Genomic DNA, 15,168 nt, shown 5'->3' with positions numbered 1-15,168 from the left:
GTCGGTTGTAATTTGATAACAACAACACATTTTGAGACCCATTGGATTTTGAATGTCAAAGACATTGCAGGACGCTGCTTGATGTCGAGATGAGCGGACCAATGAGTTATGGAGTTATCAATCTGACCTGAGATTTAGCGTGACATATATCAGTAGCCTAGTTTTAAGTTAAAATATTATAAATCTACATGCCTTTTGTATCCAATTTGTATGGATTAATTTAGGAGTGAAATGCGAATGAAGGGTTGAAATCAGTACTCGCAAGCTTGCCCCCAGATATTATTTTAAACTCGCACGGACAAAATTATGGCGCAATTTGCGACCATCTCGTCGCAGTGTACAGCCCTGTGGAGGCACTGGTCTCCTGACCTCTCCCTCATGGACTACAAGCTTAATATCACTAACTGTTAGGGCTGGGCGATATGGCCTCTAAATGATATCGCGATATTTTTTTTTACCATATCGCGATACACAATATATATCGCGATATTTTGACATTTCCTCGAAATCACTTAAAAATGCTTGATTTAACCCTTTGATGCATACAGTCACGCCAATATGATGATTATAATAAGTCCCTGCAACATATGTTTGCATTATTAAACCATGAAGATGTCTACTGACACACTAATAAAAAAAATTATTTACATCTAAGACAATTTATATAAAAACTCTTGAGTGCCTAAGACTTTTACAAAGTACTGTGTTTTCTATCCACTTTAGCCAAACACACATATATATATGTATATATATACACACCCTACTGTGAGAAAATAATAATCACACACAAAGGTATAATGGCTTATAGCAGACTTAATGATTTTAGAATATTTCAGATAATGAAATTAAATGTTTATATCATCAACTATCCAGTTAGTATTTATACTGTCTGTAACGTTTGGCTACCGGTACTTTAAATCAATGAATGTAGAGAGAGAGCGAGAGAGAGAGAGAGAGGGCGAGAATGAACAAGAGAGCCAGCCCCCCCCCCCCCCTCGGGGTTTGTTCTAGGTTTGCGTTTTGATCGTCTAAGCTGCCGTAGGTGATGACGTCACACTCGAATGTAAACAGGAAGAGATGGAGATGGAGACACACGGAGATGGAAATTGAATGATATACAGAAACGAATAACCAATAAATATGAAGTTATGTTTAAACTGCTGTTGTCAAGCGTTGTCAATATAACCCACCCCCTTTCCTCACGAATGAAACTAGTCTTGTGGAGTCCGCTTTGACAGTTTACCAGGGTTAGCAGCTATCGCTAGTTAGCTTAGCATAATCCTAATGGATACCTTGGTTAGCAGCTACCGTTAGCTCATTGCTCGTGTCAATTAAATTACATGTTATTAAAGGTCCGCGCTGGTCTGTCTAATGAAATTACAACCGCAACATTATATCGCACTGTACAGCCCTGACTACACTAACGTTAGCCTATAGCTCCGCCGTCGCTGCTACACTCGGGACCAATACACTAACGTTAGCCTATAGCTCCGCCGTCCCTTCTCGAGGAAAGCACTGAGAGTGTCTCTCGGCGCGGGTGGCGCCATATAAACTAAATACTCGATGTTCGCGATATAGTACAGTACTACATCTCGGGTAGAACAATCCGCGATACATCGAGTATACTCGATATATCGCCCACCCCTACTACCTGTCACTCTCCTCTCTTGAATATCATGCAGTATCAGTCTCTAGTCCATTCAGTCTCACCAGTGTTACTCTCAATCACCCCCCAGGTCCCCTCGAACACTTCCCAGACGAGCTGGACATGCTTCTAAGCTCTTTTCCCCTTTCTCCTAATGGGTGACTTCAACCTTCCTGACTCGTCTCAGTTCGCCACAGTGAACTGTGGTGTTCCACAAGGAAGCATACTAGGACCACTACTGTTCCTAATTTATGCAAATGACATGTCGTCAGCTTGTGACTGCAACTTGTTCCTGTTTGCGGACGACTCAGCCCTGCTGGTCTCTGACAAGAACAAGTTACAGGTTGAAAAAACCCTCAGCTCGGAACTAGGCAAAATCTGCATATGGCTCGCCGACAACAAACTATCATTACACATGGGCAAAACAGAGTCCATTCTCTTCGGTTCAAATAACAAACTCAGCAAAACAGACGGCTTCTCAGTTACAGTGGGTGACAATATTGTCACAAGGAAAGATGAAATTACCTACCTGGGTTCCATCCTAGAGGCTAATCTTTCCTGTGACAAAATGGCATCCAATGTAATAAAAAAAGTCAATCAACGAACTCGATTCTTGTACCGGATCTCCTCCCTGGTAAACAAGAATACCCTGAAGACCTCTGGCAGGAGCACTCATTCAAGGGTACTACGACTATGCTTGCACATCATGGTACCAAAGCACCTCAAAGGCACTAAAAACCAAATTACAAACATCTCAAAACAAACTAGTCAGACTACTGCTTGACCTGACTCCTAGAACCCACCTCACCCCTGCACACTTTGCCAACCTAGGATGGCTTAGAGTAGACAACAGAGTACAGCAACTTGCAATGGGCCTGGTCTACAAGATACACTACACGACCAAGGTACCCATGTATATGTCAAAATACTTCCCAAAGGTCAGTGAATACCACGATCACAACACCAGAGGGAGCTCCACAAATCATGTAAAACCCAGATTCGGCTCAAACAAGGGACTAAACACGTTTCGCAATTATGCCACAACAATGTGGAACGCCCTACCCAAAGCTGTAAAGGAATGTAAATCACTACCCACCTTCAAAAACACTCAAAGAACACCTACGGGAGACTGCAATTCAAAACTGGCCCCTACAAATGTCCTAACCCAGTTGTACAATAAAGACCAAGCATGGCTTTGTCAGTATTCCAATGTACAGCCCCACCCAACCCCACCCCACCTACCCAACCTCCTCCAATGTACAGTTTCCATGTCAAATGTATGTCAGTATTCCAATGTACAGTGTCCCCCCCCCCCCAACCCAACCCCCCCCCCCCCCACCTCCAATGTACAGCCCCACCCCACCTACCCAACCTCCCCCAATGCACAGTTTCTATGTCAAATGTATATACTCTTCTTCTGGATTTTTTTAGTATCACAAACAGTACTGTATTTGAAAATCTGGTATGTCATAAATGTATAGATGTAGCAGTACTGTCTATCTGTATGTCATGTGTGTCATATGATGAATTGAAAATGGGGGACCCTGATGGAAACAAGACGAAAGTCTCTCAGGTCTGCATCCTCTTAACAATTGTATGTATTGAGCTGTACTGTACTGTACCCATTCTGCAATCTGTTAATAAACTTTTCAATCAATCAAATCAATCCCCTCACCAAGACGCCTGCTCACCGTTCCACACCCAGTCCATGGCTGACGTGCTGTATCCAACCAACTCACTGATTATCTATTACAGAACGACCTCCTAGACCCTAATCAGTCAGGCTTCAGGACTGGCCACTCCACAGAGACAGCCCTCATAGCAGTCAGAGGCTCTTCACTCAGCAAGAGCGAAAGGCCTCTCCTCTGTCCTGATTCTCCTGGAAGCAGCCTTGGACAGTCAACCATCAGATCCTCCTCACATCCCTCACAGGAATGAGAGCTGTAGGCTCTGCATTGGCATGACTGTCATCCTACCTTTACGACCGCTCAGGGCTCTACAGTGGGACCAAATTGCTCGCATATGCCCCTAAAAATATTTGTATGCGAACCGTAAAAATCAATTACGCGCACGCTGTGCGAATACAGATTATAGCCTCTCTCGTCTTTTTTTTTCCTCCGCTGCGAGATCGTTAAAAAACTACAAGTCCCACATTGCACTCAAGCCAACGGTCCAATCACAGTAGAGTGAAGTGACTGGTTTCATGGGAAATAAAGCAAATGACCAATCGGAAGCTCTCATTTTTCTTGTTTACTTCCTGAAACTCCGCGATCAGGGCTCTCGTTTTCCGAGACACCAACTTATTATAGTCTCTCTCTTACCAATAGCAATAGATTTTAGAACACCTAGATTTATCGATAGCAATAGTAATAGAACGTTAATGCAACAAAACGAATGCCTTGCTTTGTTAATCATAACGTTGATGCAGTAGCGTATGTCTGTGTGTTGGCTGTAACGGACATGACAATAACATAACGTGTACACATTAAAATTGCGATAATCTATTCTAACATTTTCAAATCGATGCAGTTGAATTTCCCCCTTAGGATCGATGCATTGTTACACCCCTACACCAAAGTCACTGGCCCACTGTGTATCTGTGTGTATAATAACTTGGCTAGCGTTATCAACAGCAGAGGTGGGCAATGGGTCCAGCTGCAGCGCCGGAGTGCAAGCGATGTGATGTAATTGGCAGACTCGACTGTCAATCAATGGTCTACCTGACACGCAAACTCAAACAATGTTTCTGTACTGGAGGTGTGATTGATTGATTGAAAACTTTATTAACAGATTGCAGAATGGGTACAATACAGTACAGCTCAATACACACAATTGTTAACACTTTCCGTGCCACTCACGAGATTTCTCTGTTTTTTTATAGGTGGTTGCTAGCCACTCACGAGATTTCTCTGATTTTTTCTTTTTATTTATTAGCGATCTGAAAAATTATTGCATCACCCGAGTCTACCCGAGTATAGCCGAGGGGCGCCGGCGATCACTGTGGAAAAAAGCGCCCCCTGTCGTCTCCCAGATGACATAAGTGATTTTGGAATGGACTCAATGAAAATGAATGGGGAAAAAAATCCGGTACTCCACATTTTCCAGTTCACTGATCCAGCCGGGGTTACCACAGTTCATTCTGGAACCTCAGATCCCCGTTGATCATGGAGATCTACAGTATCGTGTTGGATCCATACACGTATCGATTTTTTCGAATGGTGATCAGGAATTGGAATATACCAGTTGGATAACATCTGATGTCAGGTAAGGACTCTATGTTATCAGTGTTAGGATAATCAGAGTAAGTTTGATGAAGTTATAAGCTGTTTTGTGAAATGTCCTCTTTCGGTTTCACTATAAAAGTCTGTGAGGAAATCAACGGAGCGATTATCAGTGCGCGGCCGTAATGTGCTTGCGTGCACGTATAATATTGATCATCTAGCGTTTATTTGAAAACGATTCATAAAAAGGCCGACGAATATCAACGTTGTGTGGAATATTCCACTAAAAGACGATTTTCATAGAATGCTCCAGAATGAGCTGTTTTTTATATCAAAACGGGGGCTTTTCTAACTGCTCTGAAAGGGAAACGACGCGATAAAAAAACAATCTGCCTTGACAGCACTGACTGGAAAATAGTCTTTGATAATGCGATGGGCAGATTAGACACATAGCCATAATTTAAAACATAGATTAGGCGATATTAACGTTAACATTGGCGCCGATGGTGGCATTCAGCCGGTAAAACGGAAAACCAGGCGTGGCGCTCAAAGTGTTAATTAAGGGGATGCAGACCAGAGAAAGACTTTCGTCTTGTTTACATCAGGGTCCCCCATTTCAATTAATCAGGAAAGTGTACAGTAGGAAAGTGTACAGTATTTCAATAGGCAACCCTGAAAGGATTATTTTTCTAGAAGAGCAACACAGCCAAAACATAAGCATTGTATGCATGAAAGGGGCTAAAGTTAAGTGACTGAACCTTTTGTAGCAGTAGTTTGATTTGATAGTTTATTTGATAGGGACAGCACATGTTAATGAACATCAAGTACAAAATACAAAATGTAAACATGCAGGGTTGTAGCAAGAGCTAATTTACACACATGGACGCACAGTACAAATATACATTTATTTTTGAAAAAAAATAAACTGTTACTTGAAATATTTTCACTGTGCTCCTAAATATTTTTGGGTGCTCCTAAATTTCTTTGTGTGCTCCTAAATTTGTTCATTTAGGAGCACCTGTGCCCCTAGTGAAAAAGGTTAGCGTAGAGCCGTGCCGCTCCTACCAAGTATCATGGAGAGGTACCCTGACTAGCACCCATGTTTCAACACTGTTTGACAAACATTGTTACTCAGCTGAAAGAGTTGTACTCTTCCTGCTGACCTGTTGTACAGAACTTGTAAGTCACTTTGGATAAAAGCATCAGCTAAATAACAAAATGTAAATAAAAATTTTCCAATTCAAGTTTGTCCAAACAAATAATTTTTTTTTAAAGAACCAAAGCAGTACCTTCCAGGGGGTCTCTGGTGAGTCCCAGTTGGCTAATGATGTATCGGGGGATGTCATTCTTGATGCCCTGGCCCTCCTTGGCCTGGCCCTCCGCTGCCTCCAGACGATGGTAGAACTCCTCTGGGTCAAACTCCTGCAGCAGAGGAAGAAATTACCAGAGACGTTACACGTTTTCACGCTAAGAAAAAAGACAGTACAACAGCAACAACAACAACAACCACAAAGCAGAGTATAGTAATTTGCCAAGGTATCATGTCACAAGTCATTCACGACCTAGTCATTTTCTAAATCTATTTTGGAGTGCTCCGACATCTACTAATGTTTAGTCTTCTAGACCAGTGGTTCCCAAACTGTGGTGCGCGCACCCCTTGTGGTGCGCGAGCGCCCTCTAGGTGGTGCGTGACATGAAAAGGCTAATGTAAAAATAATAATAAAATTTCATAAAAATCTTAGTCAAACCTTTAGTATTATGGATATTAAACATGCTGGCAGAGTACATGCATCCATGTTGTCGTGAACATTTTAATTAAATAAAGAAATTCCATATCCATAGTCGCCGTGGGAAGAGATAAAATAAAAAATTAAATTAAATAAATTCCCTACCTACTCGTGGCAACCAACAGGAACCTAATTTTTTTTATGCCTAATAAATATAACTAATATACATTATTTCAAATGGGGATTTTCACTGTGTAAATCATGAAATTCAAGAAACGTTTTAATAAAAAACGTATGTTTTAATAATAATAATAATAAACAATGTCTCGGGCATGTCTGACGCAGGTGTGCTTCATCTGTGCATGGAGACCAGCAACAATTTTTTCTAACAGAACCCCATTGGGGGGTGCGTCAGCTAGGTCGGGAGGTGACAGGGGGTGCACGGCCAAAAAAGTTTGGGAACCGCTGTTCTAGACGTTTCCTTTAGGCACCTACTGCAAATGACGTGAAAATCCCTGAGAGACTAGTTCATCTACTAACTGTGTAAGAGCGACTGTAAGAACTGAGAAACACACGTTTGCTGGAAATAAAATGAGACCAGGTCAGAATAATGCAATAAAACTGACACCATACCACCTTACTGTCTCTCATAAGATAAATGGATGGGAGAAAGAGGCGTCACTGCAGTAAGGCTCTTACCAGACCCTCCTATACAGGGTCTTCTGTGTATTTATTGTTTGTGAGGAGTTGGTTCAGTTCCTAGTTTGGTGGGCTGGGACAGGGTCAATTCAGTTCCATTTCAATCCATTCAAAATTAACTAATGACAGAGCACTAATTCTGGGTCCCCTCAGCATGTTTTCTTTATTGAGACAGCAATAGAGGCTTTGTACAGAATGTTTGGAATGCCCATTTCTCCTCCATGTTGGAGGAGACAATGGCCGCTACTGTATGTGCAAAAACGACGCAAGTTATCTATGTGTTGATATATGATAAATACATCAACAAAAATGTAATAGATGTTTTATTACTGGGTGTTTTATTACGGGATCTTGTCTACCACTGCACCAAATGTTGGCGTTTTCTTTCAAACGTGGTTACCAATGGTTGCAGTCAGCCATGTTGGAAGAAAGAGAACTACACAAACATTCTGTGCAAAGCCTCCATTAGCAGCATATTTTTCTTATATTGTCTGCTATTTCAATGGCAATACCCGTTAAAACTGCTACCTAGTATTTTATTCAGGTGGTCAGAGAACATTATTTAGGTGGACCACATAAGAGTTTAAAGGCATGAAATATGTACTCTGCGTATGAGGTTGTAAACTTTAACAGTATAATTACTGCAGTACATAATTAATGTACTGTACATTTGGTCGAATACACAGACAAATTACCCAGACGGTAAACAATACTTTCTGTTATATTATGGTCAGTTCAGGACAGCGTGAATGTTTACATCATCTGAAAATGAACAACCTCTACTTTCTTTAGGAGTGCCTCAGAAGAAGAACTTTTTTTTAAGTTTTCAGAGGAGCAATGTTTTCAAACGTTATTATCTGAATATGGTTACAAGTTATGAGTGTGGCATTCATTCATAGTTTTTTTTTTTTTATCCACTTTTTCTCCCATTTTTCTAGATTTTCTCCCATCCCAATTTCGTATCATCCAATTCAACCCTCCCCTGTCACGAACGCTGTTTCTTGCCTCCCACAAGCCGGCTGCAATGTGGACTAAGTCATACATAGCACAAGTCCCCTCCGGTACTTGAGGTAACAGCAGTCGCATCTTTTCACCTGCGCAGCTCGATCTCTCAGTGGCGAGGAGTAACGCGTGGGAGGCTCACGCTGCCCCCGACACTTCCTGATTCTACTGCGCAGGCGCACCAACCGACCTGTAGGAGTCGCTGTCCACAACGCCCGATCCCCACCCATCAGTTTCCCACCCCCTAATACGGCCAATGTGTATTAGTATGGACGACCAGCTAAACTGAAAGCAATGTGGAGCGCTGGGCTCGAACAGGCGAGCCCAGCGTCTCCGCATTCGTGGCGAGCGCCTTGCCCACTACGCCACGTAGCCGCCCACGCATTCATTCATAGTTAAAGACAGTAGAGGTTGAGTACTTTTTACACTCCAAGTGATTTGGACTAACTTTACAGTAAATACATGGGCTGTCCAAATCATTTCAAAACAGAGTTCAAGGGTTAAATTATGAATGTGCCCAACCAACTCAACCATAGTCTTTAAAACGGTGATTTGAAAACATGAATTTCTGGATGTCAAATCAGACACTGCTCCAGATATGATCCAGAATGTAAACCTAATTTAGAGGTAAGAGCTCACAAACATTTTACGGGGCCCAGAAATAGGGCTGGGCGATATAACGATAACGATAAATATCGCGATATATTTTAATAATCGATATCGAATATCGAAATTAAAAACAGGGCAGTTTTAAAACCAGAGACAGTGGACAGACTTGTCTTTCTTGCCTGCAACTTAAAGTAATGGCTTTGCTTGTCCAAATGACAATACTGACCAAATTCAGATTTCTTTTTCTCTTGTCCATTTATTTTGTTTGCTTTCTAATTTAAAATACATTTTGAAACCGTCTGTACACAGTAGGCTATGTGTGCTAGCAGAACTAGACTCCAGTCACGAGTCACAGTGCACATGTGCGGTGGTTTGTCCACCAAAAAAGCGCCAAAAGATCGAAAATAAACTAGCAGAGCCAGAACTGTTCAACTCCTCTGGAGCCACAGCCAGCAGAGAAGCTGGTTTACTTTAGCTTTTAAACCAGCTGCAGCCTGAGAACTGGAGTGTGAGGGGATGTAACACTAAAGATGGCGGCAATGACAAAGAATTGCTGCAAAATAAACATACATCTGTTGTTAAAAAGTTTTTTTTTTTTTTTTTACATTTTTTTTATACTTATAACAATTCGATAATTATCGATATCGAGAAATAAAATAAAATTATCATATCGTTATCGCGATATGATTTTTTTCCATATCGCCCAGCCCTACCCAGAAATGTAGTGCCCTATTCACCATCTATTGGAACAGCCCTAGATTTCACACCAAGGTGACTTCACAAATGTAAGGGTTCTCGCTCCAATGTGGATCGTGTTCACAAAGACCCGTGCTCACTGCTCAGGCACATGGAAAACATGCAGGTATGCAACTTCTTAAAACGAGGGGTGTTCCCCTTTAACTAACGTTTTCTGTCCCTCTGGAACCTCTGGGTCCATATCCACAAAGCCTCTCGAAGTGGGAGAACTGATCTGGAGCCAGCGTCAGTCTGTTAGTTTGAATAAGGTTGTGATGACAAGTGTCCCTGGTCACTGATCTAGAGTCAGCTTCAGTCCGTTAGTTTGAATAAGGTTGTGATGACGAGTGTCCCTGGTCACTGATCTAGAGTCAGCTTCAGTCTGTTAGTTTGAATAAGGTTGTGATGACGAGTGTCCCTGGTCACTGATCTAGAGTCAGCTTCAGTCTGTTAGTTTGAATAAGGTTGTGAAGACAAGTGTACCTGGTCACTGATCTAGAGTCAGCTTCAGTCTGTTAGTTTGAATAAGGTTGTGATGACGAGTGTCCCTGGTCACTGATCTAGAGTCAGCTTCAGTCTGTTAGTTTGAATAAGGTCGTGAAGACAAGTGTCCCTGGTCACTGATCTAGAGTCAGCTTCAGTCTGTTAGTTTGAATAAGGTTGTGAAGACAAGTGTACCTGGTCACTGATCTAGAGTCAGCTTCAGTCTGTTAGTTTGAATAAGGTCGTGATGACAAGTGTCCCTGGTCACTGATCTAGAGTCAGCTTCAGTCTGTTAGTTTGAATAAGGTTGTGAAGACAAGTGTCCCTGGTCACTGATCTAGAGTCAGCTTCAGTCTGTTAGTTTGAATAAGGTTGTGAAGACAAGTGTACCTGGTCACTGATCTAGAGTCAGCTTCAGTCTGTTAGTTTGAATAAGGTCGTGATGACGAGTGTCCCTGGTCACTGATCTAGAGTCAGCTTCAGTCTGTTAGTTTGAATAAGGTCATGAAGACAAGTGTCCCTGGTCACTGACCCCAGATCAGCACTGCTACTCTGGGAAGCCTGGTTAATATGGACCTGTGGAGTATTGCGGAGTCTTACCAGACACTCCAGCAGCCTGGCTGGCCTGGAGATGATGATGAGAATCTTCCTCACAAGTTTGATGATGACGGCCACCTCCTCGCTCTCCGAGCGCTCGTAAGCCTGGAGAGAAGAGAAGAAACATCCATGAATTACTGACCACACGAACCAGAGGTGTAGGTGAGGTCACAACTTGTATCGAGGTAAAAAGAAAACATCAACGTTTAACAAGAGTTTTTCCTCATCTTCATTGAGGGGGAAGTCAGGGGGTGTTGTTACATTGTGGGCTTATTTGAGACATGTAATGTGATGTTGGGCTATACAAACAAAAATTACCCGACTAGAAAGGTTAATTTGGCTATGTTCCATATTTGTATCCCTATTATTACGTTTGTATAATTTGGCCTAACAAAAATAATGGTTGGTTTCAGGTTGCCGACCGACCCTGCCGATTTAGGTGCGACCCAATATATTTTATGAGTTTTAAAAAAAAAATTATATATTAAAAAAAAAAAAAAACATTTTTTTTTTTTTTTATAATAAAGTTTCATAGAAATCTTAGTCAAACATTTAGTATTATGGATATTAAACATGCTGGCAGAGTACATGCATCCATGTTGTTGTGAACATTTTAACCCTTTCACTGCCACACGACAGCCGGTTAACCCTTTCACTGTGACAATACAGAAGGTTAGCCCTTTACTATCACACAACCGACGGCGATGCTCCATCATTAGCATCATTAGCTCCGCATCCGCGGAGCTAATGATGCTAATGATGGAGCATCGCCGTCGGTTGTGTGATAGTAAAGGGCTAACCTTCTGTCGTGTGGCAGTGAAAGGGTTAATTAAATAAAGAAATTCCCTATCCATAGTCGCCGTGGGAAAGAATTAAAAAAAAAAAAAAAAAAAAATTCCCTACCTACCCATGGCCAAACTGACAACCAACCTGAAACCAACTATTATTTTTGTTAGGCCTTTGTAATGGGGTGATCATGGTAGCCTAAGGGCCCGGGTCCACCTATCTAATTTTTATGGCCGCAAGCGTCTTTTTTCAATTGATCCCAACGGGGAGGGAGCGTGTGCGGCCGCATGCTGCCGCCTATAGGAAATGTGCTGCAGTCTGCTTCTTTTTTCAGCGCCTTTCACCTTTTTTGTGCGGCCGCACCCAGCGTTTAAAGTTGAAACTTTCTGAACTTTTCAGAGCGATGCGCCGAGCACATTTTCAGACAACCCATCACAGCCTGTCATATCTACCACTCTGTTTGTAACCTGACACCGGAGTTGCCTGCCTGTCTTGGCTGTCTACCCACAAGAGACGGGCCATTGAGATTCGCGACAAAGCACAAATACACTAATAACAACACGAATACACTAATAAAAGCTAATAAAAAGCAAAGTGCGAACTGTGGTGTCAGGCAATAACTATATATATAATTAATATACAATAAAGTGTATTAAAATATGCTATATGTGCAAAACTGCGGCAGTAAAATACGATAAAAGTTATTATTACAAGATGGCTGTCATGTAGTTGTCGCTAGAGTTCTTTCTGTCGTCATCAGGTAGGTTGGTGACTGGCAGCTTGTTGCCATAGCTACAAAAGGCTCACGCTAGATTTTTTTCTCTCACCGCAAGCGCTCCAACCCCAGCACTACCGGCGCACTGCCAGCGTTTTCCAGCTGGAAATGTGAGCTAGGTGGACGCATGCCCTAAAGGTTAAAGGAGAGAGTTGGAAATTCACTGATTGAAAAAAAGTGATTAATGAATGAATAATGCTCTGCCATCCCTCGACCAATACTGTAATACAGTCATTTCCAAACGTGAACACACATGAAGCAGAATAGTCAAAGAATGATCCAACACGTCCACTATAGGCTACCAGGTCTACACAGAGTGAGAAAACACGCCCTTATGAGAGCCACCTATAATGAACAAATAATTGATAATAGTTTGTGTTCCTTATGCTTTCAGCTTAATAATCTTTTTTTTAACAAATACTATTTTAAATAGCAGTGGAATTTCTTGTCCCCACTGAACTGTATCGAACCGAAAACCATGACCCCAAAACCTCGATATGAACAGAACCATTCCACCCCTAGTTGCCGTGCCATCGCCAAACAGGCAGAGAGAGGGCGTTCTGTAGAGCTAGTGAAGGACTGAGGCCCAAACAGGCAGAGAGAGGGCGTTCTGTAGAGCTAGTGAAGGACTGAGGCCGTGGGGAGGCCCTTCAGCAGTTCTCATTAGTTAGTTAATCAGTTGGAGATGGAGGCTACAGGGGAAATTACTAATTGTGTCAACACTGGTTGCTAAGGTGAGAGTGCAATACAAAAGGCAATCACATGCAAGTCTTGCTAATACTTTACTTGAACTGCATCAAATATGGTTGATATATAAAAAGATAACCAACTCTGCACCTACTTCCTGACATGTCTACCTTATAACAATGGGAGGAGATAGAAACCCAGAATAGACCAGAATCTCCTTTCAGTACATTGGTGTTACTGGGTAAAACTGATGGACAGAAATAACTTCCGTTTACATCTAAGACCAACTCCATTCTTCTCTGGTACTGGAAAGTGCCGACACTTTTGTCACCGACCCTTCCTGTACCCCATCCAATCAAATCTAATAATCAAATGACAGAAATGAACATGAATAAATCCCACTACAACTTCTGCTGATTATGTAAAACTCTCCGAATATCCATTCATAAACGCAGATATCCCTTAGTGTGCACTAAACCACATAGGGTCATAAAACGTTTTCAAAAGGGAGAGAGTTCTATTCCACTCTTCAGAAGAAGGCCAAAAACAGGCCATTCTTATTAGTCCCCTTGAGGAAATTAGTCCTTAGTATTTGACCCATGGTAACTATTTAGGAGCAGTGGGCAGCCACACAGTGCAGCGCCCGGGGACCAGCTCCAGTTGTACTGCCGGTAGCTTGGTCAAGGGCGACGGCAGGAGTGTATACCCAGCATGCATGTCTTCTTTTATTATTATTAAATGGTGTGGGAGGAAACGGAGTACCCGGAGGAAACCCACGCAAACACAGGGAGAACATGCAAACTCCACACAGAAAGGCCCGCTGCTGGGGTTTGAACCCACCCAGGACCTTCTTACTTCAACACGGTTAAAGCCAGGTGATTTGTTTGGGCTTTAGACTCTACAGCTGTGGAGAACATGGTTACAGCCAGGGGGCTGTTTGGACTCTACAGCTGTGGAGAACATGGTTACAGCCAGGGGGCTGTTTGGACTCTACAGCTGTGGAGAACATGGTTACAGCCAGGGGGCTGTTTGGACTCTACAGCTGTGGAGAACATGGTTACAGCCAGGGGGCTGTTTGGACTCTACAGCTGTGGAGAACATGGTTACAGCCAGGGGGCTGTTTAGACTCTACAGCTGTGGAGAACATGGTTACAGCCAGGGGGCTGTTTGGACTCTACAGCTGTGGAGAACATGGTTACAGCCAGGGGGCTGTTTGGACTCTACAGCAGTGAACTGGGATGAAAAGTGCATCTCAGATACAACTGAGTTACCATTATAAATGCTAGCTACGAAGAGCAGTGCATCCTGGGTAAAACAGAGTTTCCATTATAAATACTAGCTACAAAGAGCAGTGCATCCTGGGTATAACCGACTTCCCATTATAAATGCTAGCTAGAAAGAGCAGTGCATCCTGGGTAAAACAGAGTTCCCATTATAAATGCTAGCTACGGGGGCGCCCGAGTGGCGAACCACGTAATGCGCTGCATTGCAACAGGGCCGACCCGGGTTCGATTCCGGCGTTCTTTGCAGAATGTCTTCCCCTGCTCTGTCTCCTATTCCTCCTCTCTCTCCCTCTCTACCGGACTGCCCGGTAGTAACAACCCAAATAAAAATCTACAAAAACATAACTTCTCCGAAAGGACAAGTAACATTTATAAATGCTAGCTACGAAGAACAGTGCATCCCATTCCTGGGTATAACCGAGTTCCCATTATAAATACTAGCTACGAAGAGCAGTGCATCCTGGGTAGAACTGAACGAGTACTGTGCAGGGAAAGTACACAAACTATTGGTTATAAACATAATCAGATCTGCCAGCACAGCATTCAGTGTTTCCAGCCACTCACAACCAGGGATGTACCATAATAAACCAATGTAATGTTTCAAGTTTCTTTAATAGTTGTCATACAGAAGTACAGAATACTTTTATACAAAATGCTTCTTACTGTTACGCTCCAGAGACTGTGCTAGACAAGATAAGTATCAATAACATAGTATAGCATGTAAATTAGAAGTAGAAAATGAGGTCACAGTGTTCAGTATAGACATATGTACAATGTTCGATGCAGAATAGACGTAACTGAGTTACCATATAATATACAATACTATGCAGTGTACTAATATACAATACTATATAGTGCAAAGCAGAAATGGGATGAGGTACAATTTAGGTACAATTTACAGTAAGGTGTACGAGTTGTA

The 15,168-nt window shown here is 42.3% G+C and overlaps 1 protein-coding gene across 2 annotated transcripts in view; it reads right to left on the bottom strand.

The window, feature by feature from the left end:
- mast3a (microtubule associated serine/threonine kinase 3a) overlaps nt 1-15,168 on the bottom strand; it is a 276,511-nt gene that overhangs the window by 82,650 nt on the left and 178,693 nt on the right. For both annotated transcript variants that reach the window (XM_084328022.1, XM_084328021.1), the window contains 2 exons: nt 10,722-10,823; nt 6,156-6,288 (listed from right to left, as the gene is read on the bottom strand). In XM_084328022.1, coding sequence (XP_084184148.1) covers nt 6,156-6,288; nt 10,722-10,823 — 235 coding nt within the window. The remainder of the gene's footprint in view (nt 1-6,155; nt 6,289-10,721; nt 10,824-15,168) is intronic.

This window comes from Notolepis coatsorum, assembly GCF_963971535.1.
Source record: "Notolepis coatsorum genome assembly, chromosome: 13".
NCBI lineage: Eukaryota > Metazoa > Chordata > Actinopteri > Aulopiformes > Paralepididae > Notolepis > Notolepis coatsorum.
Note: the sequence above shows the minus strand (reverse complement) of the source record. Positions and strands in the feature narration are given on the sequence as shown.